The 27,953-nt window shown below is 46.7% G+C and overlaps 1 protein-coding gene across 2 annotated transcripts in view; it reads right to left on the bottom strand.

The window, feature by feature from the left end:
• The window catches only part of SCCPDH (saccharopine dehydrogenase (putative)), a 77,745-nt gene extending 52,716 nt beyond the window's left edge, over nt 1–25,029 (bottom strand). Inside the window, exons 1-3 of one of the 2 annotated variants that reach the window (XM_068130782.2) lie at nt 24,710–25,029; nt 24,200–24,496; nt 21,401–21,510 (exon numbers count right to left, since the gene is read on the bottom strand). In XM_068130782.2, the coding sequence (XP_067986883.1) occupies nt 21,401–21,510; nt 24,200–24,380 (291 nt within the window). In that variant the 5' untranslated portion in view covers nt 24,381–24,496; nt 24,710–25,029. Of the gene's footprint in view, nt 1–21,400; nt 21,511–24,199; nt 24,497–24,709 lie in introns of those variants that run through there. The other variant, XM_068130781.2, reaches the window with a different exon arrangement.
• Between the last annotated feature and the right edge of the window lie 2,924 nt (nt 25,030–27,953).

Genomic DNA, 27,953 nt, shown 5'->3' with positions numbered 1-27,953 from the left:
GTGCCCTCTCTGGCACTGGGCTACCCGGGTCCATCCTCCGGATCCTCGGGCCCCATCCACAACTCTACCGGCTCCCAGAGCCCACCTGCGGCCTCACCTGGCCGACATCCTCACAGTGGTGGAGTGCCCAACCAACTACACACACTAACAGGCTACACGCCCCGCCATTTCCACAACACTAATGCACCCATTCACAACACCATTCTGCAACCGCACCACAAATGCCAATATCCAACCACAATTTACCTGTACCCTCTACCTAACACTTACACTACCCGCCCCGGGTACTCGTGAAAGGGGTCCACTCTTCCCCCATCCACACCTTCGCACCATGCACACCACTCCGTACCACTTACTCCAACTCTCTCCACACACCTGTACTTGCACACCTGTGCTCTCACACCTGGTGCCACCTGCACCCTTCTCTCCCCAAGCGCATTCGCGCTGATCCACAACACTCACTACTCATACACGGCTCCACACACCTGTCCAGTTGCACACCTGTGCAATCACACCTGTTCAATTCTCACACACACGGCATCATCTCAGCTAACTACTCCCTTCTGAAACTTGCGCTTCCCAGTCGTCCCTTTAAACTATTGCGCTCCCTCGTCATTATCATCCACACTAATCTACCTGCGTCCCCACTACAGGTATCAGTCACTAACTAAACTTAACGTTACCTAATGTCAATCTCTTCTAGATCCCTACTAATAACCTAACCCACCCGGGCTAGTTTCCACTGCCATCAACCCCATAAGCTATTGCGCATTTGCCCCACCACATGGGAAGGGTGGCAAGGATGCCATCCCACCACATCGGGGGCCTCTCACTACCAATTTTGCACATCAAATTTCAACAAATCAAAAATTTGGCCAATCACTGCCCATCATCTGCCAATCACTACTGCCAATCCTTTGCCAATCATTAAATTTTGCTTTTCTCTAATTTTGGGTCCAAAACACTAACCTCATCACCCAGTCGACTCACTACTGCCTCTCGGTGCGCCAATTCCTGTCCAAAGCCTGGCTTCGTAAAGCCAAGCAATGGATGCTGGTTGTTTTGTGCCAGCGGCTGGATGCGTCCGGCACTCGGTGCAGGGACGGGGGCTTACCCGGGCCGAGATCCCACGCATCACCTCGGCGTGGAGCCATCCAATGTCCCGATCTCGACCTGCCGGCACGTCTCAACAAAACGTGGTCGCCATAACGACCCTTCCTATCGGGCTGCCCGCTCCGCCTAGTGGAGCACGGACGCGGCCGTTCAAAGCGAGGCCCAGCACGCACCGAGGGCCCGATTCGGCTAAAAGTCGTTCTAAACTCTACCCCGTCTAACGTCGATGCTTCACCTGGATTCTTACACCCCGCAGCCCGTTCCTTGCTCACACATCCAGCCGTTCCCATGCTACCTTTCCTTACACACCCAGGTACACCCATTCCACTCACAGCTTTGGTCACACACCTGACCACCGAACACTTTGGCACACATTCGTTGGTCGCACACCTCACCAATACACCGCTTCGCACCCCCTCCTCGGTCACCTCCTCTGTGACAATCACAGGTGTGCCCTCATTCGCACACCCAACCACGTGCCTCACCACCAACTCCAGCGTGCATTCCCACTCACGCTCTACCATTCCAGGTGTGCATCCTTCCATCCCAGGTGTACATCCTCGCTCACCTGTCACAACTAACTCACGCTCCATGTCACTCTCACTACTTCCACCTCCATTCCTGACAGCGCACTCACCCTTACTCTTGACAGCGCACTCTTTCCCCATGCACCTGTCCGTTACACACCTTCCTCGCGCACACTCTCCCGTCACACCCTCTGTAACACTCACCACAGGCATGCATTCTTCCTTGCCTTTGACAGCGCACTCTCTCCCCATGCACCTGTCCGTTACACACCTTTCTCGCGCACACTCTCCCGTTACACCCTCTGTAACACTCACCACAGGTGGACACTCTTCCTTACTTCTGACAGCGCACTCTTTCCTCATGCACCTGTCCGTCACACACCTTTCTCGCGCACACTCCTGCGCACACTCTCCCGTCACACCCTCTGTAACACTCACCACACCGCGCTCCCATGTGCTTCCTCGCACCCGCGCTACGACCGACTCACTCTCGCCAGCACCCTCACTCCTTGGCATGCACTTTTTCCTCACACACCCCAGAGTCGGACTTTCTCGCACACCTCCTCTTTCGCACACCAGACCTGTCGCACACTTCACCAACGGCCTCTCACGAACACCCGGGTCTATCTCGATCCCCAAGCCTCTTAAATCACCTGGCGCATCATACGCACGACCATATTGGTCACCACTTACACCGGGTCCTCTTCCTCTTCGCTTCTCCTCCATCACCTGCGAATCCCTCATCCGGTTAATGAGCACATCATCACGATCCAAACACAGACTTTGGACCAATTCTTTCATCTCCTCTTTTATCTCTTTGTTATCCCCTCTCCGTCGCTTCTTAATTTCGCTCACCCCTTCTTCCACTTCTTCTAATTTGTGCCTCACCTCTTTTATTCCCCGGTATGTCTCCTCAAGCTCGTCCTCCAAGGCTACCTTGACCGTTTCCATGTGCGTCCTCACCTGCCGGTCCTTCGTCTCCATTACCTCTATCACCTCGTCCAACCTCGTTGTCAGTCCCTCACGTACCATCTGACATTCCCTCTTCGTCGCTATCAAGTCGTTTTTTATGTCGTTTTGTGTCGCTTTTAAACCTCCTAATACCGCAGTGTTCCTTTGAACCTGCTCCACTAACTCCGTCTGTCCCACCGTCAGCTGCTCCACCTCTTGCGTCAGGTCCTCTATGCCCCCTTGTAACTTTACAGTCGCCTTTCTCACCTCCTTTTCCATGTGCTCCTCACAGTGCCTCACCTCCTCGCGCACTCCTCCGACCTCCTCACTCACTCCTCTTCTGATCTCCTCTCCCATCACTTGCATCTCCTGCCCAGATGCCACCCTCATCTGCTCCATTTCCTCCCTGTGAGCATCCAGTTTGGTTTCTACCCCCATTCTGACCCCCTCTATCTGCTGCCCCATTTGGTTAACTTCCCTTTCCGCTTGGTCCCTCATGTCCCTCAATTTGCCTTCCATACTGTTTTCTAACCCCTCTAACCCATTTTTCACTCCCTCTATCTGATTCTCCTGGGCAGCCATTCTATTTTCTACCCCCGTTAACCCATGTTTCACCTCTTTTATCCCGTTGTCTAACCCCTCAAAATTATTGTCTAACTTCCCAATTTTCTTGTCTAACTCCTCAAAATTATTGTCTAACTTCTCACCGGTACCCCTCGCTTCGTCCCTCATTACCCCCAATTGCTCACTCCGAGCCCTCGCTTCGTCCCTCATTACCCCCAATTGCTCACTCCAAGCCCTCGCTTCGTCCCTCATTACCCCCATTTGGTTTTCCAATCGCTCACTATTCTTTTCCACAAGGGCCGTCATTTGTATAAAAAACAAATTCCAATCCACCGGGGGCGCTGCCACGGTCGCTGGCGCGGTGATCAGCGAGGCGCCATTTTGCGCGCCCGCTTCTTCGTGCGTGACGGCGCTATTTTGCGCGTCTGCTACCCCCGCTGTTTCGCTCTCCTCATGTCCCTCAATTTGGTCCTGGACCGACCCTGCTTCACTCTCCCCTACCGGACCCCAGCCGTCTTGATCCGCCATAGCGCGACTTGCAAAATTCGAGTTTCGTAAAACAAAACAAATTTCGGCCGCTCCAAATTTTGACCAAATTTTTTTTTTTTCGTTATAATTTCGGCGAGCACAGTAAATGCGCTCCGCTCCGGATCGATTCTCCCTCCCAAAATTTGGGCCTAACTAATTTAGTCCCGGGTCTCCGAATCTCACTCCTCGACACCAATTGTTACAGACGTGGCTTGGATGTTATTTACCGAGCGGTTTTATGGTATGACCACGTCTGCACAAGTTACCCGATTGTGCTCGAACGTCGACGAAGCCGCGCCACGCTGGCTCAATAGGAAAGAGAAGACACCCGGCTGGGTTATAATGACACAATACGACACCAGGGGTTCAGTTCTCAAGACCTCCGGAGGAGGTTATATTCGTGCGGAAGGTCAGATTACAGGGACGAGAGGTACATCATAGGAAGACAGGCACTTAGACACACTCTTATATTAACCCCGGACAGACGACAGACACACGGGACAAAAGGCTGACTCACACGGGGGTTGATGAAAAGGAAAGGCAGGTCGCGATGGCTCAAGGTGCACTCTTGGCTCAAGGCAGAATCGACTCGGTCCGGTCCAGAGATGCGGGGAGGTATCGTCGCGCTGGGGGTGGCGGTGGCTTCTCTCTCCAGTCTCCAAGCTGAGGCGCATCTGACGTCACATCCGGCGCGGGGCCGCGTATATCCGGCGGGGAGTGACACGCCCTCGGCTCGTTAGCTCCGCCTCGTGGAATCGGCACGTTGCTTCTCATTGGGTGCGTGCGGGGGGGGGTTACTGGCTCCGCCCCTGACGAGGAGCTGACAGCCAGCCCCTTCGGGGTAACCCCGTGGAGCGCATGGTCTGGAGCTAATCGAGCCGGTGTGAGGACGCATCCTCCCCCGCTCCGCCGCCATCTCCTCTGTTGTTGTTGTAATTGTTGTTGTAGTTGTTGTTATTGTTGTTGTTTGGGGAAGAAGATGGGAGGAGGTATGGGAAAGGTCCTAAACTCACTACTGGTGCCATATAATCACATTCTGGTGCAACGAAGAGTCATAATTAATGGAAACGAGGCCTTAACTGACATAGATTAAGAATAACTAGGAAGATGTCCGAAAGTTGTCTACGTGTGGTGCGGTGGACCTGGGCACGACATTTAATGGGGGAATAAGGGGAAGGTCGGCTCTACTGATTGTTATTTACATGCAATGGGACTAGGGAATGGGGGATTGGGGAAAGTTGGGGAGTATTGGAGAAAATAGGGGAATATTTACAAGCGGATATGGAGGCCAAATTCCATATTCGCAACATTATTATATCTTCAATGTTATAATCATTTGGTTTGTTTTGAAGTTTAAATAAACCGATTAAGTCTTCTTTTTGAAGACCCGCATTAAAACCTTGTGATAGTAGTTGATACTCAAGTTGAAAACTTGACTGAGAAAATTATTAATTTATCATAATCTAAAAAGTTGGGGGTAAGGAGCATCTTTAAAAGCAAACAGGTTTTTCCACATCTGCTTGAACCAACTATTAGACATCTTGATGAATTTGGAACATTTTTATGGTTGTTAAATTTTATCTTGTTTTACCAAACGGGTAAAAAAAAAAATCATTCATTTATATATTTGGAAAACAAGTCATCTAATTTTTTACAGGCTTTTTGAGAAACTATATTTTATCCTGAGTTCAGGTTAAATTTCAAGATAATCCATTATTTTATTTATATAATATCTTGTGTTGATATTTCCCTGAAAATGACAATTGTGAATAGCAAATAACATCAATCCTTGAAACAACAACAACAACAACAACAACAACAACAACAACAACAACATGCATTTTAAGGCCATTTTCCCTGCTAGAGCAACATCATCCTAATTTTATCAATCTCTTCCGTTGTAAGGAAAGGTGCATTATCACCCTCATACTTAACGTTCATTTCTTATTAAGCTTTTTTTATTTCTCTTATTCTTTCATTTCTCTTATTCTTTCATTTGTCTTATTAATTAATCATTTTTGGTGTAATTTTAAAATAGCTATGTTTCTTTTTTTCTTTTTTTATCATCATTAATTAAAAGATAATCACAGAATAAACATTGTTTATGGGCTTTTGACTCTGTGTTTAATCCCACTATCACAAGCCGGACAATTCTCTAATTTATCATATTGGGGAATTCAAGAGGCCCATCATCTGATATATTATTTAGATTCATCAATCATCATATTTATAAAGTAAAAGATTACTTAAACTAAAAATCATCTTCACTATAATTGGTCCTTTCATAAATAATCATTATCATCTATAAAACTACTTTCATAGCTATCATTAGAACACAAACTCCTACTATCATAACTGTCTTGCGAAGACAAAGTCTTGCTACTACTTTCATCACTTTTAAAATCAACAAAAACTTCACTTGAATGACTTGAAAAAACTTCAATGACTCCTATTTAATTTGAAGAAAAAACATTACCGTCTATATCCATATACTTTTTTTCATTAACAGATTCAACTACTATATTTCTAATGTTAAATGTAATTTTAAAATGATTCCTAACTACTATTGAGCAAAATGACATTTCTCCTGTTATATTACCATCTCTCATTTCATTAAGTTTTACATATTTGGGGTTATTGAAGAATATAGAAATTTCACCGTGTTTAGAGCTAATAGTTTTGTCCTCCTTTTCGATAACTTCAGTAAAAAGAGTTTTCTTTTTTGACACTTTTACATCTATCATTGCCTCCTCTAGTTTGCTATCGATCTCCATAAATAGTGGTGAAACTTTTGTTATAATTACTTTAAATGACGGCTTCCCAAAGATAGAAAATGCCCTTCCTTTAAAGGGGATTGAGGAACTCTTCCTTGAAAGGTGAAATATCCTTCATAATAGGTTTAATCCAAAAGTTATTGTAATCATCTTTGTTCAATTTTACATCAGTACAATATATTTCAGTATCCTTTTTAATTGTGGAGGTTGATTGAAATTGTCTTTTGTGTTTTGAAACATTGTATTTATTAGGCAAAAAAGTGATTATCCTGAAATAAATGGGAAAATAATTTACGATAATCTTAAAATGATATGTGGTTCCGGAGGGGTTAGGCTAGTGGCCAAATGAGGTTTTGGGTGGCATACCCTTACCCAAGGTAGAACAAGTCACCCTATTTTTTCTTGAAGAGGGATGTTTGGGGAGTTAGAAAATCATGGTTGTGAACCTGAGATCATTGCACAACATTTTGAAAATCACGTTTACATATGTACCACTGCAGACTGCAAAAATGGATTTAATCGCCACAGATTTTGGCTCATATTGGCTCATATATTTGTTAATACTGGTGCTACAAACACAAATTTGGTACCAAAATGTGTGGCATGATGACATATATATCTGTAAAAACCATTTGTGATGTAACAAAGGCTTTTGTGTGACCTACAGGCAAAAATAGTGGAATTTTACTCAACAAATCAGCTTCGGGTTTACCAATAAATATCAACAAAAACATTAATTACTTCAAAAATATTGGACTTGCAGTCATACTTGTTACATCAACATAATCCAAGTTTATTTACCCTTTGAAAAATATATCTAATGATATAATTGTCACTGAAATGATATAGTTATAACTGAAATCCTATGTCGCCGCACTAATGCTGACCGATAGAAATCCCGAAGCAGATATGCAACATGAAGAATTGACTTAAGATTCTGACACAATTGTGAAAGTGACTTTTATAGACATCATGTTGATATAAGCTATTTCACATATGACGATAATGAATTCATAACATGCACTGTAACTTATGTACATCTATTACATGAAGTAATACATGTAATACATTTTAAAGTTCAGTCACGCTCTTCATCAGTGCTGTCGTCAAAGACAACAGAATCATCAACATTTGGACAATCGTCTGCACTACACGAGCAGAATTCAGTGCAGGTCAGTCCTGCAGAGATACAATGACATGTTCTGCTCTGCCTACAGTCATCGTCGGTACAGTAGAGATGCGTGAGATCTCGAACCTCCCTTGGGGCTGCATCCTTTTGGAACATGACAGGCTCAAGTTTGTTGTCTCTGACCTGCCATCCATTACCATCGGGGTTCCAAAGTAAAGGCTTCGCTACATGGCTGTGGGTCCATATCGCCATCTGGTAATTTGCTCGCTTCAGATGTTGTTCGAAAGCATCGTCTGTTGGTGGGAAGAGAGATGCTGGTTTGTCACTTGTGCAGGCATAAACATAACGAAGTTGGTCGAGTGTGTGACTTGACTTTGAACCATACAACGACAGAGCATATTGTTGCGGATATGGCATTTGGCCTCAATATCCGCTTGTAAATACTCCCCTATTTCCCCAATACTCCCCAACTATCCCCAATCCCCCATTCCCTAGTCCCATTGCCTGTAAATAACACTCTGTAGAACCGACCTTCCCCTTTTTCCCCCATTAAATGTCGTGCCCAGGTCCACCGCATCACACGTAGACAACTTTCGGACATCTTGCTAGTTATTCTTAGTCTATGTCAGTTAAGGACTCCTTTCCATTAATCTGACTCTTCGTTGCACCAGAATGTGATTATATGGCACCAGTAGTGAGTTTAGGACCTTCCCATACCTCCTTCCATCTTCTTCCCCAAACAACAACAACAACAACAACAACAACTACAGCTACAACAACAACTACAACCACGGCGCGCGGGGGGAGTGTGCGTCCTCCCACCAGCTCGGTTAGCCGCCATGACCATGCGCTCCACGGGGTTACCACGAAGGGGCTCCTTGTCAGCCCCTCGTCAAGGGTGGAGCCGGTAACCCCCCCGCACGCACCCAATGAGAAGCAACGAGCCGATTCCATCTGGGGCGGAGCTAACGAGCCGAGGGCGTGTCACTCCCCGCCGGATATACGCGGCCACGTACCGGACGTGACGGGAGATGCGCCCCGAGCTTGAGAAGACAAGAGAGCCACCTCCGAGCGCTGAGAGACCTCCTGCATCTTTTGGGCCGCGCTATCCTGTCCCTGAGCACAAGGTGCACCTTGTGATGGCCATCGAATACCCGCTTTCCTTGCCATCAATCCCCGTGTGAGTCAGTTTTGTCCTGTTTATCTGTGGTCTGTCGGGTTAATATAAGATTGTGTCTAAGTGCCTATCTTCCTTTGCTGTCCCTCTTGTAGTTGTAATCTAACCTTCCGAACGAATATAACCTCCTCCGGAGGTCTTGAGAACCGTATCCCTGGTGTCGTGTCATTTTAATCCCAGCCGTGTGTCTTTTCCTTCATTGACCTAGCGTAGCGCGATTAGTCAACGTTCGGGTATAATCGGGTAACCTGTGCAGACGTGGTCATACCAAACCGCTCGGTAAATAACATCTAAGCCGCGTCTGTAACAATTGGTGTCGAGGAGTGGAATTCGGACCCGGGACTAAATTTATTAGGCCCAAATTTGTAGTAGAATCGACGATTCGGAGCGCGTTTCCCGCGCGAAATTATAACGGCGAAATTTGAATTTGTTATACGAAAATAAAAACCCGAATTTTGAAAGTCGCGCTATGGCAGACCAAGACAGCTGGGGTCCGGTAGTGGAGAGTGAGGCAGGGTCGGTCCAGGACCAAATTGAGGGACGCGAGGAGAGCGAAGCAGTGAGGGCGGCAGGGTCGCAAAATAGCGTTGTCACGCACGAGGTGGCCACGGCGTCCACGCCCGCGACCGTAGCAGTGACGCTGGTGGATTGGAACCTTTTTTTTATACAAATGAAGGCCCTTATGGCCCAGACTAGTGAGCAAATGAGGGCTGATAGTGAGCGATTGGAGGGCCAAATGGGGGTAATGAGGGACGAAGCGAGGGCTCAGAGTGAGCAATTGGGGGTAATGGGAAACCAAATGGGGGTAATGGGAAACGAAATGGGGGTAATGAGGGACGAAGCGAGGGGTACCGGTGAGGGGTTAGACAACGGGATAAAAGAGGTAAAAAATGGGTTAATGGGGGTAGAAAACAGAATGGCCGCTCAAGAGAATCAAATGGAAGGGATGCAAAAAGGGTTAGAGGGGTTAGAAAACAGGATGGAAGGCAAATTGAGGGACATGAGGGACCAAGCGGAAAGGGAAGTTAACCAAATGGGTCAGCAGATAGAGGGGGTCAGAATGGGGGTAGAAACTAAACTGGATGCTCACAGGGAGGAAATGGAGCAGATGAGGGTGGCATCTGGGCAGGAGATGCAAGTGATGGGAGAGGAGATCAGAGGAGGAGTGAGTGAGGAGGTCGGAGGAGTGCGCGAGGAGGTGAGGCACTGTAAGGAGCACATGGAGAAGGAGATGAGAAAGGGGACTGTAAAGTTACAAGGGGGCATAGAGGACCTGACGCAGGAGGTGGAGCAGCTGACGGTGGGACAGACGGAGTTAGTGGAGCAGGTACAAAGGAACACTGCGGTAATAGGAGGGTTAAAAGCGACACAAAATGACCTAAAAAATGACTTGGTGGCGACGAAGAGGGAATGTCAGATGGTACGTGAGGGACTGACAACGAGGTTGGACGAGGTGGTAGAGGTAATGGAGACGAAGGACCGGCAGGTGAGGACGCACATGGAAACGGTCAAGGTAGCCTTGGAGGACGAGCTTGAGGAGACGTACCGGGGAATAAAAGAGGTGAAGCAGAAATTAGAAGAAGGGGTGAGCGAAATTAAGAAGCGACGGAGAGAGGATAAGAAGGAGATAAAAGAGGAGATAAAAGAATTGGTCCAAAGTCTGTGTTCGGATCGTGATGATGTGCTCATTAACCGGATGAGGGATTCGCAGGTGATGGAGGAGAAGCGAAGAGGAAGAGGACCCGGTGTAAGTGGTGACCAATATGGTCGTGCGTATGATGCGCCAGGGGATTTAAGAAGCTTGGGGGTCGAGATAGACCCGGGTGTTCGTGAGAGGCCGTGGGTGAAGTGTGCGACAGGTCTGGTGTGCGAAAAAGGAGGTGTGCAAGAAAGTCCGACTCTGGGGTGTGTGAGGAAAAAGTGCGTGCCAAGGAGTAGCGAGGGTGCTGGCGAGAGTGAGTCGGTCGTAGCGCGTGTGCGAGGGAGCACATGGAAGCGCGGTGTGGTGAGTGTTACAGAGGGTGTAACGGGAGAGTGTGCGCGAGAAAGGTGTGTAACGGACAGGTGCATGGGGAAAGAGTGCGCTGTCAAGAGTAAGGGTGAGTGCGTTGTCAAGAGTGGTGGTGAGAGTAGTGAGAGTGACAAGGAGCGTGAGTTGGGTGTGACAGGTGAGCGAGGATGTACACCTGGGATGGAAGGATGCACACCTGGAATGGTAGAGCATGAGTGGGAATGCACGCTGGAGTTGGTGGTGAGGCACGTGGTTGGGTGTGCGAATGAGAGCACACCTGTGATTGTCACAGAGGAGGTGACCGAGGAGGGGGTGCGAAGAGGTGTATTGGTGAGGTGTGCGAGCGGAGAATGTGTGCCAAGATGCTCGGTGGTCAGGTGTGTGACCAAGGCTGTGAGTGGAATGGGTGTACCTGGGTGTGTAAGGAAAGGTACGAGGAGAATGGAAACGGCTGGATGTGTGAGCAAGGAACGGGCTGCGGGGTGTAAGCGTCCAGGTGAAGCATCGACGTTAGACGGGGTAGAGTTTAGAACGACTTATAGCCGAATCGGGCCCTCGGTGCGTGCTGGGCCTCACTCTGAACGGCCGCGTCCGGGCTCCACTAGGCGGAGCGGGCGGCTGGATAGGAAGGGTCGTCATGGCGACCACTTTCTGTTGAGGCATTCCGGCAGGTCGAGATCGAGCCATGGGATGGCTCCACGCCGAGATGGTGCGTGGGATCTCGGCCCGGGTAAGCCCCCGTTCCTGCACCGAGTGCCGGACGCATCCAGCCGCTGGCACAGAACAACCCGCATTCATGGCTTGGCTTTACGAAGCCGGGCTTTGGACAGGAATTGGCGCACCGAGAGGCATTAGTGAGTAGACTGGGTGATGAGGTTAGTGTTTTGGACCCAAAATTAGAGAAAAACAAAATTTGATGATTGGCAAGGGATTGGCAGTAGTGATTGGCAGATGATGGGCAGTGATTGGCCAAATTTTTGATTTGTTGAAATTTGATGTGCAAAATTGGTAGTGAGCGATGGGCCCGATGGGTAAGGGGGGCATCCCTGCCACCCTTCCCATATGGGGGCAAAGGAGCAATAGCTTATGGGGTGTATGGCAGTGAAAACTAGCCCGGGTGGGTTAGGTTATATTGATAGGGCCCTAGAAGATGACATTAGGTAACGTTAAGTTTAGTTAGTGACTGATACCTGTAGTGGGGACGCAGGTAGATTAGTATGGATGATAATGACGTGGGAGCGCAATAGTTTAAAGGGACGACTGGGAAGCGCAAGTTTCAGAAGGGAGTAGATAGCTGAGATGATGCCGTGTGTGTGAGAATTGAACAGGTGTGATTGCACAGGTGTGCAACTGGACAGGTGTGTGGAGCAGTGTATGAGTAGTGAGTGTTGTGGATCAGCGCGAATGCGCTTGGGGAGAGAAGGGTGCAGGTGGCACCAGGTGTGAGAGCACAGGTGTGCAAGTACAGGTGTGTGGAGAGAGTTGGAGTAAGTGGTACGGAGTGGTGTGCATGGTGCGAAGGTGTGGATGGGGAAGAGTGGACCCCTTTCACGAGTACCCGGGGCGGGTAGTGTAAGTGTTAGGTAGAGGGTCCAGGTAAATTGTGGTAGGATATTGGCATCTGTGGTGCGGTTGCAGAATGGTGTTGTGAATGGGTGCATTAGTGTTGTGGAAATGGCTGGGCGTGTAGCCTGTTAGTGTGTGTAGTTGGTTGGGCACTCCACCACTGTGAGGATGTCGGCCAGGTGAGGCCGCAGGTGGGCTCTGGGAGCCGGTAGTTGTGAGTGGGTGCCTGAGGATCCCGGGTGTGGATCGGGTAGCCCAGTGCCAGGGAGGGCACCGAGTGGGGAGAGCGCCAGAGGGCCTTCCCCAGGTAGTTAGGTTAGGGTAAGGAGCAGGTAAGCTCGGAGGCAACTGCAGTGGTGGAGGTGTGCAGGTGGGTAGACCCGCTGGGAGAGGTACACGTCGCAGCCCTGAAATTGTGCGAGGGCACCGAGAGATGAATCGGGGGAGTGAGACCCCAAATTGAAAAGCACCACAGTTTGGCCAATGGGAATTGGTTTTTAGAACCCATAGTGTAAGAGGGCCAATGGTTTGGCCGGAGAAAGACCCCGGGTAGTGTAAAGTTGTTAAAGTCATTTAGGAAATAGTTAGGATTGATGAACCTGTCGCACCATACGCAGCCACTTACCTGTGGTGATGATGATGACTCCACACCTGTGTTTTCTTTGTTTGTGTTGCAGGAAATGAGAATTGCTGTGTGGATTTGTGAGACGCATCACGACGTGGATGAGACATTGGGGTGATTCCATCTCTCCCTCCCTAGGAGGGACTGATGATGAATTGGTAATGGCAAATTTTGATGTTGAGTTGGAGATGGCAAATTTTGATGAGAGTTGAAAATGGCAAATTTGATTGGTTAGGAGGGAGAGAAGACGAATTTGGTTTATGGGAGGAACGGGGAAGACAGTAGGGATGTTTGTTGATTTGTAAAGTAGATGTTTATGGGTAGTGTTGTGTTGTGTGGATACAGTAAGGGGTAAGGGAGGGGCCATGTAGGTTACCTGGTTGGGGGGGGGGGGGCGTACGATAGGAACGTACCTGTCTCACCTGGTTCCCATGTGCCCCCAGTGTGCATCATCTTATATTGCGTGCACTTTTGCGCCCTTACCACCTTACTCACTTGTCTTCTTCTTTTGTCTCCCACCTCCGAGGATCTGGCTTTGGGGTAGAGAGAGAGGAGAGAGAGGTGCTGGCTTCGCAGTTGTGGGCCTGCACTTTCGCTGTTTGCTGCCTGGATCGATACACCATATGGACCGCAATGTTTGTGGCCACCCACCATGGACCGCGGTTCTTATGCGGCCAAGCACCACCCGTGGATGGACCTATGGGTCAACGTGGCACCTATGCCATACAAGGTGAACCACTTATAGTTGGCCCCCTGACGGCCACAATACAGAAATGGACGCGGTTGGCGCCTTTCTTGATTTTTTAAAGAAGTAAGAAGGCCAAGTGCACCACATGAAGGCAAGACCAGCGGCAGAACATCGGCCGGCTGCGACACCACCGGTGATTTATAGACACTTTATTGGTGCACCGGATGGTGCTGACTGTACATGATGGGGTGGTGCTTTTCGTGCTGGGAAAGGGTGCTCTGCACGTTATTAAAGGCCGTAGGCCACAGAGCACTCGTGGGTTGGTGTATCGATGCTGGCATGCGTGCTCTCTCTATGCATAACATCTGCATGTGTCCCTCCAAAAACAGGTCCTGGATCGTAGTGTAAATATCAGCGTAGTCTTGTAAATAATGCTCCCTACCGGCTGTATGTTTAGTTTGCGAATTCTTTCCGCGATTCGGTTATCCTGTGGGCGTGTTTCTGTGAGGAGAAGGGTGCAACGTCGCAGGGGGACATATTTACTCATTTGTGAATATCTGTAAAACTGTCGCACTCAGGGTAGAGTTAATAGTAGAGGGAACTACATCTGAGTGCCACACTAAAATAGGTAAAAATTTATCGGGTCGGGACGCCCCGAGGGTAGAGAAGGGTGCAATGTTGCGGATATGGCATTTGGCCTCAATATCCGCTTGTAAATACTCCCCTATTTCCCCAATACTCCCCAACTATCCCCAATCCCCCATTCCCTAGTCCCATTGCCTGTAAATAACACTCTGTAGAACCGACCTTCCCCTTTTTTCCCCCATTAAATGTCGTGCCCAGGTCCACCGCATCACACGTAGACAACTTTCGGACATCTTGCTAGTTATTCTTAGTCTATGTCAGTTAAGGACTCCTTTCCATTAATTCTGACTCTTCGTTGCACCAGAATGTGATTATATGGCACCAGTAGTGAGTTTAGGACCTTCCCATACCTCCTTCCATCTTCTTCCCCAAACAACAACAACAACAACAACAACTACAGCTACAACAACAACTACAACCACGGCGCGCGGGGGGAGTGTGCGTCCTCCCACCAGCTCGGTTAGCCGCCATGACCATGCGCTCCACGGGGTTACCACGAAGGGGCTCCTTGTCAGCCCCTCGTCAAGGGTGGAGCCGGTAACCCCCCCGCACGCACCCAATGAGAAGCAACGAGCCGATTCCATCTGGGGCGGAGCTAACGAGCCGAGGGCGTGTCACTCCCCGCCGGATATACGCAGCCACGTACCGGACGTGACGGGAGATGCGCCCCGAGCTTGAGAAGACAAGAGAGCCACCTCCGAGCGCTGAGAGACCTCCTGCATCTTTTGGGCCGCGCTATCCTGTCCCTGAGCACAAGGTGCACCTTGTGCTGGCCATCGAATACCCGCTTTCCTTGCCATCAATCCCCGTGTGAGTCAGTTTTGTCCTGTTTATCTGTGGTCTGTCGGGTTAATATAAGATTGTGTCTAAGTGCCTATCTTCCTTTGCTGTCCCTCTTGTAGTTGTAATCTAACCTTCCGAACGAATATAACCTCCTCCGGAGGTCTTGAGAACCGTATCCCTGGTGTCGTGTCATTTTAATCCCAGCCGTGTGTCTTTTCCTTCATTGACCTAGCGTAGCGCGATTAGTCAACGTTCGGGTATAATCGGGTAACCTGTGCAGACGTGGTCATACCAAACCGCTCGGTAAATAACATCTAAGCCGCGTCTGACAGGCTCAAGTTTGTTGTCTCTGACCTGCCATCCATTACCATCGGGGTTCCAAAGTAAAGGCTTCGCTACATGGCTGTGGGTCCATATCGCCATCTGGTAATTTGCTCGCTTCAGATGTTGTTCGAAAGCATCGTCTGTTGGTGGGAAGAGAGATGCTGGTTTGTCACTTGTGCAGGCATAAACATAACGAAGTTGGTCGAGTGTGTGACTTGACTTTGAACCATACAACGACAGAGCATATTTTGTGGCAGTGCTGACGACATTGGTTGTATCTCTGGTTTGGCCTAACCGTGACAGTGGTGCCAAGTGTGCAATGTTTTGCTTGAGTTTCGAATATGCAGTGCGTTTCCCGACTTTGAACAGCGAGGAGGTTGTGTCACAGCCACTTATAGCATGTGATGCTGGCAAGCAACTTGACGTATCCTGACCGATGTCGTCCGTTATTCTGTTGACAGGAATGAATCTCTGATGATTCGTTGTTTTTGTACAGTGACCTGCATTCATGTACACTTTGGTGTCCCCAAACATGCCTTTCCCACAGTAATAGATGAGTAGGACCAACACGTCAGTGTCATCACATCGTACAATGACCCTTGAGTGTGCTCTGGCGAGATGGATAGCATGTAGCAGGAGCAGTGTGTCAGCCTCCTCATGTGTGCTGAACAATTCAGGTAGTTCCCGGATGCCTCTATGATCCACAACTTTAACTAGCAGGCCATCGTTAAAGCCTCCTGCCAGTGTGACAGATTGGTTTTCCTCAAGCTGCAATTGGGCGGCTACTGTCAAGTAACTGCAGAGGAAATCGGCAAGCGCTGATTTGTTTGTGGTGTTCTTCAGGAACTTCCTGTAGTTTGGAACTGTGCGTTGTCCATCGATGACATATCTGGGTGTTGACTCTCCACCAGTGCGACGTTCTCTTTCCAGCTGCTTGATAGAGAGTGGTACATCATACCTGTCAAAAACCAATGTAACTGATGTCACACCTTGGTTACTAGCAAGCAGTGACTGAATCTTCTGCATTATGGTACGTCTGAGATCGTCAAATGTGTCAAACTGGGCTTCATCAAGTGCCTGAAGTAGTGCCATCCCATCAATGACATAAGCAGTATCATGTTGGTCAGAGGGTTCGAGCACCTGGACTTCCTCGCAATTAGCTTCTAACTTCTTTGCCAGATCCGCCTTGTTGGTTTTTCGCATTGTCCCATCATTGTTGAAGAGGGACGGTGGCACAGGAGCCAGTTCATGTGTCAGGACTTGTTCCAGACTGACATCGCGTTTCTTTGAGACAGCAAGCAGCCGCCGGAAAAGTACTTCTGAATCCACCATCAATTTATCTAGTTTGTTGGTTTTCATGGGTTTTGACATGTCCGCAAACGTTGGTGTCTTTGTTCGTGAGTCTGTTTCCCAGAAACTCTTGGTTTGGTCAGCAAGAAGTCGCTTTTCGATAAAACTTTTGTTGCATTTCTGGGCGTCTGTTAAGAAATGTCCAAGTCCATTTGATACTTCTTGTGAAGCAACCTGGCCTGTGGCGATGTTGACCAATTTGTCAGGTACAGTACACGTAGGGTCAAACGGATTTTGTGCGTTTGATACAAATTCCGTGATCTTGGTAACATCTTGTTCATCCCTTACCATCCTCGTCTTTCCATGCTCAGCGTGGTTTGTGGAAGCTACTTCAGTGTCCCCATCACAGAGTTCTTTAAAAGCCTCTGTATATTGTGCTGTGACATGTCGAGTGACCATCCATCTGGTAAGGGCACCTTTCCTCAAGGTAAACCCGATGACACCTCCCTGGCTCTTCCCCTCACGGTTAATTGTTTGTTCAAGTGCTTGGTCACTAGCAACAGCATTGAACCGGCGCAAAGACCTACGGACCACAAATCCACCTTCCTGCAGATATTGATAGGATTTTGGGTGCAATTCCCGAAGTGATAGCATATCATTCAAATATCCTGGCAAATATTTGGCATAATTTCCTCTGTCTGCAGCTCGGCACCAGGGTATGTTGGGTTCTTTACAACTTCTTGCTTTTTAGGGTTGAGGGGTTTAAAGCATATGATGCAGTGGTCAGTGTCAATTTTACGACGCTTCACAACAGGTGGTTCCAGATCCATAATTGCAGATCAATTGTCAGCACAAGCATCTGAAATGAAATAATTAAAGATAAGTATATATCAGTAGTTTTAGAAAAAGGCAATCAAGCTCAAAATTGATTTTCTGCAACTGGATTTAAAATCATTCTTGTTTGGTTAATGCATATACATGTATTATAAATTAATCAATGTCGGTTACTTTTAGGGTGGGTGACATATGGTTTCGGTAATAACTCTATTAATTCAACTGATTTATCTTTATGAGTTATATTTCTAAAAAGGAGAATGATAGAGGGTTATTTTGATGTAATATGTAGTAATACAACTCAAATACTTATGAAGAAATTAATTGTTTAGTTGATATTTATTGGTAAACCCGAAGCTGATTTATTGCGCAAAATTCCACTATTTTTGCCTGCAGGTCACACAAAAGCCTTTGTTACATCACAAATGGTTTTTACACATATATATATATATATATATATATATATATATATATATATATATATATATATATATATATATGTCATCATTCCGCACATTTTGGTACCAAATTTGTGTTTGTAGCACCAGTATTAACAAATATATGAGCCAAAATCTGTGGCGATTAAATCCATTTTTGCAGTCTGCAGTGGTACATATGTAAACGTGATTTTCAAAATGTTGTGCAATGATCTCAGGTTCACAACCATGATTTTCTAACTCCCCAAACATCCCTCTTCAAGAAAAAATAGGTTGTGACTTGTTCTACCGTGGGTAGGGGTTTCTCACATTTTAGGCCGCTTTTTTAATTTGGCCACTAGCCTAGGTAGGATGAGATCATTAAGAGAAGTTTATCATTTCTTATTGGCTCAACGCGATACCTAAACCGAGAGTTAAATTCTAATGTAATATTTATCAATATTTTAGATTGTGATTCTGCTTTTAAGAAAATTAAGCTATTACCTAAAAATGAAAAGTATTTTTTGGGTCTCTGTATAAGTACAATGAAAAATGGGGGAGGGAGGAAAGGGGGTGCAATTTTTTGAAAGCTAGAGTGCTAGTCAATAAGTTTCCTTAATTTTCCCCATTGACTTCAATGTTAAATTTTATGTGTCCGGGAACCCCCATTCGCCTTCTACTCAAAAGGGCGAGAGTGCGAGGAGAGCTCGGCGGGTGAAGTACCAACCGAGAATGAAGGTGTGGAGGTTGAAAGAGGTGACAGTGAGGGAGGCATTAAAAGAGAGGCTGAGTACGGTAGAGAATGATGTGGTTGAGCTTGAAAGTGGGTGGATGTCAATGAAAGATAGTCTGTGGGAGCCGTTGGTGAGGTATGTGGATGGACAAAAGGACCACCGAGGCACTCGGAAACATGGTGGTGGGATGATGAAGTTGGAAAGAGGATTGACGAGAAGAGGAAGAAGTTCAAGGAGTGGCAGAAGGCGAAGGGTACGGGGGCAGAAGAGGCAGAGCATGAAAGTTATAAGGCAGCCAAGAAGGCTGCAAAGAAAGAGGTAGCAAAGGCGCAGGAAGCATATAGGAAAATGTTCGGAGAACGCTTGGATTCAGAAGAGGGTGAGAGAGCAGGATTCAGGATTGCCAAGCAGATAGCGAAAGAGAGGTGCGATGTGATGGGGGTGAGTTACTTGAAAGATGAAGTGGGACAAATCGTTGGGGACTCAGATGAATTAAAGGAAGATGGAAGAGATATATGGAAATGCTGTTGAATGCAGAGAATGAATGGGACGGCAACATAGAGAGTAACCCAGTTTTAGGACCGGCAGAGAAGATAACCGAGAAGGAAGTTGAGGAAGCGATAAAAGCAATGAAGAGTAGAAAAGCGGGAGGGCCGACGGGAGTTGTGGGGGATATGTTTAAGGCAGAGGGAAGTTGGGGTGTAAAGAGAATGACAAAGATCTGTAATCTGGTGGTGAAAGAAGGCCGCATTCCAGTGGAATGGGAACCGAGTACCCTCATCCCGCTATACAAGGGGAAAGGTGACCCTCTGGACTGTGGCTCAAAAGAGCGATAAAGTTATTAGAGCATGGAATGAAGGTATTGGAAAGGGTGCAGTTTGGATTTATGCCAGGAAAAGGAATGACAGACGTGCTTTTTATTGTGAGGCAGTTGCAGGAGAAGTACATGGAGAAGAGGAAGAAGTTGTTTCTTGGGTTTGTTGAGCTGGAGAAAGCATTCTATAGTGTTCCACGTAAAGTAGTGACATGGGCATTTCAGGAAGTTAGGAGTGGAGGAATGGTTGATCAGAGTAGTGATGGCAATGTATGAGAGAGAGCGCACAGCTGTAAGGATGAAGGACGGGAACAGTGGTGAGTTTGAGGTGAAGGTGGGAGTGCATCAGGGGTCGGTACAAAGTCCACTACTATTTGTAGCTGTGATGGAGGTGCTGGCTCGGAACATAAAGGACGGTTTGCCGTGGGAGTTGTTGTATGCAGATGATCTGGTGTTGATTGGGGAGAGTATGGATGGACTGAAGGAGATGAACAAGTGGAAGGAATGTATGGAGGCGAAAGGTCTGAAGGTGAATATAAGAAAGATGAAGGTGATGGCAAGTGGTAAAGCATGTGGTGAGGTGGAAAGAACTGGAAAGTGGCCGTGTGCTGTGTGCAGGAAGGGTGTTGGAGTGAATTCCATTCAATGTACAATGTGCGCCGAGTGGGTTCATAAAAAATGTAGTGGATTGAGAGGGTCATTAACCAGTGTGGCAGCTACATTCAAGTGTAAGGTGTGCACAGAGGGAGCTGCAGATGGAGGAAATGTTGAGTTGGATCTTGGAGACGGCGTGAAGCTGGAAGGTGTGAAAACATTTTGCTACCTCGGAGACATGCTGAATGGAGAAGGTGGTTCAGACTCGGCAACAGTTGCTAGAATGAGATGTGCATGGAAGAAGTTTCGGGAACTGAGTGGCGTGCTGACGAGGAGGGGAGTGTCGTTGAAGCTGAAGGGAAAGGTGTATGCTGCATGTGTGAGAAGTGTTATGATTTATGGGAGCGAGACATGGGTAATGAACGTAGAGCAGCAACGAAGGCTGGAAAGGGTGGAAATGCGAATGGTTCGGTGGATGTGTGGAGTATCGTTGAGAGAAAGGAAAACAAATGATGAATTGCGAAAGATGATGGGAATAGAGCCTGTGATGGATACTATGAAGAGAAACAGGTTGAGATGGTTTGGTCATGTGTTGAGGAAGGATGAAAGTGACTGGTTGAGAAGAGTGATGGAAATGAATGTAGAAGGAAGTAGAGGACGGGGAAGACCGAGAAAGACTTGGCTAAAGGTGGTGGAAGAAGAAATACGGGCAAGGGGGTTAACAAGGGGAGATGCAGAAAATAGGGCAAAATGGAGAAGATTGTCATGGGACGGCAACACCTGCAGGGGAAGGCAATTTTATGGCAATAGCTAATGGCAACAGCAAGTCTAACCCCCGCTCTAGCAGGGAAAATGGCCTTAAAATGCCTGTTATTGCTGTTTGTAGTGTGGCTTTATAGGAATTACAAGACACGTGTAGACAATGAACAAAGCAACACAGATGTGGACCTTGGATTGGATCCCAGCTTCATGAATGACGAGTTGTGATGACAGCAAATCATGCTATGTTTGCATTTTGCGATTATGAGGATATAGTTTGGTGGTGGGTGGTGTCACCAAAGAGTTGGGCAAAGTACAAATATGAAGATAAAACCTGGAGGTAAAGGGCCTGGAAAGAACCACCCATTCCTGAACCTTCAACAGCAAAAGGACGTCTACCTGTTCCATCTGTTATTCCTGCTAATATATACCTCAAGCACGAGTCCGCCGTTAGCCACCTGGGTGGTTCGAGAATCCAGAAATACGAACGGCATGTTCAAAACCCGAAGAACATGGACGATAATGCCATACAAACCTCGTCAGATTTAGTTCCTTACCGGTCCAACGCAGTCCAGCACAACGTTGGCTTGTCCACACATGCTCACCAAAGATTCATCATCATTAATGTTGCAGACAATCACTCCCACCTCTCCCAGGTTCATCTTCCCTGCAGATGAAAGGAGGAAGTGTGTGGATGAAAAGAGTGTGGGGATCTCGTTGAGGTTGATATGACATCACCCAGACAGGTGAAGCTAAAGAGCAAGTTTCTTTTTGTGAGGCAATGGCAAATTTGCACATCTTACTGAATACTGATTTTTACAGCGACGCCCATCGAACAAATAAGAGTGACAAATCACCATCTGCAACCCAACTCCACTCAAGGTGCAAAGGTTCGTCAATTAGAAAACGACCGAAATCAGCGCAGCATTATGACCTTAATCACAAAGATTTATAGTTGGATTGATCTGTTGTAAAGAAGTCTCAACAACAAAATTCATTGTGGTGTTGTGCCACAACCACAACAATCACACTCACCTCTGAGCTGTCTAGCCTGGGTTTGAAATCTCGACCCAGCTATAAATTGTCACCCTGTCTCACATGCAAGGTGATACATAAATCCGTGCACCTTCCATTGGATGGACACATGAAGCTGGGTGTCCCATTAGTTGGTCGATGTAAAAAAAAAAAAAAAAAAAAAAAAAATCCCACTATGTCTTTGGTGAAAGGTAGATAAGTTATCACCATTACCCTGAACAAGTTATACATTCCGGCCAAAATATGCAGGAGCACAGACTATCAGCAGCACGGCTGCCCCCCTCAGCATGTGACGCAACAAGCAGGTTAAATACAGAATTGCATCCCAGTGGAATATGTAATGGCTCACCACCACATGTGATCTAATATTTAAAGAAGTAAAACAGGAGAGAGAGAGAGAGAGAGACAGAGAGAGACAGAGACAGAGACAGAGACAGAGACAGAGACAGAGACAGAGACAGACAGAGAGAAAAAAAGAAAAAGAAAAAAATGAATGAATGGAAGGTAGGGGGTAGTGGCATCACAAGGGCAAGGTCATATAAAACCACTTCAATGAAATGACATTCATAACAAAAACAGTGTTGCACCATTTTGTTCGTCATCAATTCACTCCACGACGTTATTAAAACTCATTCGCCAATGCCCTTCATGAATCCATTCAACCTGTAAAAATGCCCTGAAAACGAGCAGCAAGAACCCGGTCGTTAGTCGATTCGCGGATTACGTTCACGGTAACGGTCATGTCAATCAGGGCAGCAAGTGGTTCAGCCTTCTTGGATAACCCTCGACTCCACGTTACATAGCTCGCTGTCTCAGCATATGGTCGTTTTCTTGGTGGCGGCTCCTTCACGACAAACAAATTCACACCAACAGGTCGTTCGTGGATCACGCGTGAAGTGCCACCTTCTGCAAAGCGGGGCACATTATGGTGACCAGTCACCGGAGAATCGATGGAGAAAGCGGAGGGATCTGTATCGGTCATATATGGCTCGCACCATATGCTTTCGTTGCATATCATTTGCGACACTTATTAAATCGGTCATATGGCATATCATTTGATGTTGCGACACTTTCTGCACGAGGAATCATTTTACATACCCAGATTTGGTCTCAACCATCGTTGTGGCTTGCCAAGGTTTTCCTGAAATTTTGATTTTCCAGCAATCGGCAGTAACTTGACACCTGAACCCCAATCAAACCCACCAACTCCCTCCCAATCCCTGAAAGACATTTGCACATTCATCATACTGCCAAAATGAATAACCTTCCTGTGGGTTTGAAGACAGACAACTCCTCTCAGGTTGATGGAGCACTGCTCTCCCCTTTGGGCTGGCGCTCCTGCCTCACACCTTACCTTTCTCGTTTCCATGGAATGTAAGACCCTCAGTCATTGGGATCTCCCGCGATGAAGCCAAATGTCTAGGCCTTTTACTATCACATCACAGGCTCGTCGGTGACCTCTTTATAATCTAGCACCTCCTTGTTTGCCTTCACCCTCTCAAGTTCCTACAGGGCACACATTGTCTGCCAGTAACGCTCTTCTTGTTAAACTCCATAAATCCAGGCTCACTTCTCACCGACATTTGTTCCTCTTTTGTCTCACCTGTGAAGTCAACTTCCCCAGTCTGCTCGGTCCCATTCTTCCCTCCAGGACTTCAAGACAGATGCTCACCACTACCTCGGGTCATCCCCCATCCATACACGTGATCTCGTCTACCCCAAATGACTCCATTTTTACAGATTATTGTGATCCCCCCAATCCTCTCCTCTTTTAGTTTGCTAGTTGTCAGTTGATTTGTTCCTTTTCTGTTTCGACTCCTTCTTCCTCTTCTTGCTGTTTCTTTCATTCAGCTTGTTCACCCCCGTGTCCTTCTCCCCTGAAGTCCCACATGCCCACGTGTCCTTCCTTCTTGTCCCCCCCTCCCCTTGCCCTCACCCTCACTTATAGGTCTACTACGCTGTTGGTTACTCCTCTCCATTTTGTTCCCTTCCATTCTGCTCCAGCTCTTCCACGAACCTCGATCATGGATCCAGAAAAAATAACAATAATAATAATAATAATAATGGGATTACCTTTATTTTGCAAGAAAAAAATCCTCATTTTATTTATTTAGATAATTATTAGATCAAACGACAAGATAAATTACCTCACTGATTACGTCGCAGATTCGCCCCTCACCTCAGAATCACAGCAAATTAGAAATAAAAATATTCACTTCAAGGAAAAAAACGAACCTTTTTCAACCTTCAACGTAAAAAATAAATTAATTTTATCATTTAATCCGTGTTACGGGTAATGAAACCACAGACGGTTGACCCACCGAGCGACTGGGCCGTCTCTTGCAGTATGGACTGCAGTTTGTCACGGCTCCGTCCCGCCACGGCCCATGCGAATTCTCCGCGTTTTTCATCTGCCGCACGGGCAAGTTCTTTGACCACAAACCGGCCAGTGAAGCCAGAGGCGCCGAACACCACGATCCCGTATTTCTTCTTCACAGGCATGTTGTACCAATGGAGCAACGACCAAACCCGCCACAGACAGATCTCTGGAACTCCACCTCTTTTTGCTTTTGCGCATGCGGGTGCGGGTTGCGAATTTGTTATTGTTATTTAACGACCTGTGGAGAAAATTGAAATTAAAAAAAAATACAGCATTGAAATAAAAACATTTTCTTTTGTTTTCTGTCATTTAGACATCAAGCCATCACTTTTCTTCGCGTCTATGTATCTTCTCATTAGTGTCTAAAAGAAACGCTGAAATGAAAATTGACGGAGCTGCTCATGAGGTAAAATGTTTGTAACCACCGGTTGTTTTGCGGCCGCCATCTTACCATGCGCACAACGGCTCCTCTTCCCGCCTTCCAGGTCGAATGACGTCAACCTTCCCCTGCAGTGGGGCATCTTTGGTCCGGTCAACATATTACGTACATACAAGAGTTCTCTGTGTAAAATTGTTCAGAATAGCGGTGAGCCCTGTTATGGAAGTACAGCTCATACATATGTAATAATGATGCACTGATAACGCGCTCCGGTTGGCTTGCTTTTTTTGGGCTGAGGTCTTTGACGTAATCTTTGACACGGCGAGTTAGTGGAAGGTTACACGTTGAGTGGAGACCAATCGTCTAGTCAGTTGTTCAGTGGGTTGGACCCTGTCCCCTCGGGAGGTGTGAGTGGAGGGAGGGGGGGGCGATAATGGGTAATAGGTCTGGGAACGAGGAGCATGAGGCTCAGCCGTCAGCAAACAGGGTCCCACGTGCTTCTGGCATGAAGAGGATAAGGTCCCGGCAGGATAGTAGTGACGAGTCCGACACTCCTGCTGCGGGCAAGGCCGTAGTTAGTTAGGATGATCAGAATGGGGGATTTCCCATTATAATTTCGACTTTAGAGGGGTCTAAACCCCTGTGCTCTGGGAATCCAATCCAAATGGCTTCCCTGACCAAGAGTGAATTGGGCGACGTCATCAGTGCTAAAAAAAACTCAGATCTGGGGACATGCTAATTCTTTGTAAATCCGCTTCCCAGCGTGACAAGGCCTTGAGAGCCTCTCTTTTTGGTGGCAGTCGAGTCTTCTGCCTCATTCTTCGATCGCTGCGAGAAAGTCGTGGTATGATTTATGGTATTGCCCCATCGCTCGAGATAGATGACACAAAGACCCACTTACAGTCACGTGAAAAAGTAAGTACACCCCATGTAGTCAGGGCCCTTAGGGATATTTTGGTTCAAATTCTTCCAAAAGCATTAAATTTGGCGCAGATGTTGCCCATGCCATACTCTTTCGATTTTTGACGGGCGCCAAGGGCGGTATGATCCGGGGACCATACCGGTCCATCCCGCCATGTCACCTGACCTATGACGTCATAATTAGGATATGCATCCAATCACATGGCATACTATAAGTGGTCAAAGTTCAAAATGAATCGATCGAAAAATGAAGGCAGGGATCCATTTTTAAGGTTTTCATAAAATCCAATATGGCCGCCAGGTCACATGACCTATGACGTCATATTTATGACATGTATACAATCATGTATACATGAACCCGGATCATGATCGCACAAAAATTAAACACAAGGATATGGCATATAGTTCATAAAACATCAAAATCCATACCTTTGTAATTAGACTGATGAACTGCATATGCCTGAAAATTAGGAAATAGACATGTAAATATTTCCTCTAATTGTCAAAAATAAGGTCAGAGTTCGATTACCCAACCCAGAAACATAAAATTGAGAAACTCGCGTAAATCTTGACAAAAAACTCAAAAACCGACAGGTTTGACTCAAAAATGACCTTTAAGATGACCTTGAGGGTTGACCTTGACCTCGAATCATCAAAATAACATCATAATTGGATTCCTCGACCTCGAAAACCCCTGAAAAGTGGTATCATACATGATTCCAACCCTTTTGGTTATTTAACTGATTTTCCTCTAATCCGGGTGGCGGCCATTTAGTATTTCGCCAATATGGGCCCCCCCGGGGGGTGGGGGGCGCCCGTCTTGGCGCCCGTCAAAAATCGAAAGAGTATGGCATGTGCAACATCTGGGCCAAATTTGGTGCTTTTGGAAGAATTTGAACCAAACGGCCCCAAAATATCCCTAAGGGCCCTGACTAATGTAAAATTTAGACTTTTTCAACATATTTCAACATACATTTGATCTTCATTTCAACAATATTGAGAGATAAAGGTGATATAATATAACAAATATCATGAAACATTTACATTTTGTAGTCCATTGTATAATTTAAATAAACATAAATGCAAATTTCACATGTGGAAAAAGTAAGTACACCCCTACATTTATCACTACTTCAAATACCTAAAATTAGAATCAGGTGCACCAGCTCAGGTGCAAATGATTAGAACATCGTTAGAGAGGATCTTGGAGGAACCTGTCTTATTTAAACCTCAGACATTTAGTTTGGTTTTCTCTTTGTTGTTGAAGTGTGCGGCGTCACCATGCCGAGATCAAAAGAGCTCTCTGAAGCCTTCAGAAAGAAGGGTAGATGGGTAGAAGAAGGGTAGAAGGGTAGAAGCGTAGATGCCTACGAGTCTGGGAAGGGATTTTAAAAGATCTCCAAACAATTTGAAATCAATCATTCGACTGTCCGGAAGATCATCTACAAGTGGAGAAGATTCCAAACAACTGCCAACTTGTTCAGGCCAGGCCGCCCCAGCAAGTTCAGCCCGAGAGCAGACCGCAAGATGCTGAAAGAAGTCTCAAAGAACCCCAGAATGTCATCACGGGACCTACAGGTAGCTCTTGCCACTGTTGATGTCAAAGTGCACGAGTCTACCATTAGAAAGAGGCTGCACAAATTTGATCTACATGGGAGGTGTGCCAGGAGGAAACCTTTGCTGTCCAGAAAGAACATCAGGGCAAGACTAAAGTTTGCCAATGAACACCTAGGCAAAGACCAGCACTTCTGGAACAATGTGCTCTGGACAGATGAGTCAAAGGTGGAGATATTTGGCCACAGTACCAGAAGACATGTTTGGCGAAAACCAAAGACAGCATTTGACCACAAGAACCTGATACCAACTGTAAAGCATGGTGGTGGAAATATTATGGTTTGGGGCAGCTTTGCTGCATCAGGGCCTGGGCAGCTCACCATCATAGAATCCACTATGAATTCTTCATTGTACCAGGGGGTGCTTGAGGATAATGTGAGGCCATCTGTCGGAAGGTTGAAGCTCAACCGAAGGTGGACCTTGCAACATGACAATCACAATGACCCTAAACATACCAGTAAATCCACCAAGGAATGGCTGAAAATAAAGAAATGGAGGGTTCTGGAATCGCACAGCTGAAAGAATTCTGCATGGAGGAGTGGGCAAAAATTTCTCCCAGTCGATGTCAGAGACTAGTAGACAGTTATAAGAAATGCCTACTTGAGGTTGTTTCTGCCAAAGGGGGCAATACCACCTATTAGAGCCAATGGTGTACTTACTTTTTCCACATGCGAAATTTGCATTTATGTTTATTTAAATTATACAATGGACTACAAAATGTAAATGTTTCATGATATTTGTTATATTATATCATCTTTATCTATCAATATTGTTGAAATGA

This window comes from Myxine glutinosa, chromosome 11 (genome assembly GCF_964187855.1).
Source record: "Myxine glutinosa chromosome 11, kmMyxGlut1.1, whole genome shotgun sequence".
NCBI classification, from domain to species: domain Eukaryota; kingdom Metazoa; phylum Chordata; class Myxini; order Myxiniformes; family Myxinidae; genus Myxine; species Myxine glutinosa.
The sequence above is the reverse complement of the archived record's forward strand: the minus strand, read 5'-3'. Positions and strand labels throughout refer to the sequence as shown.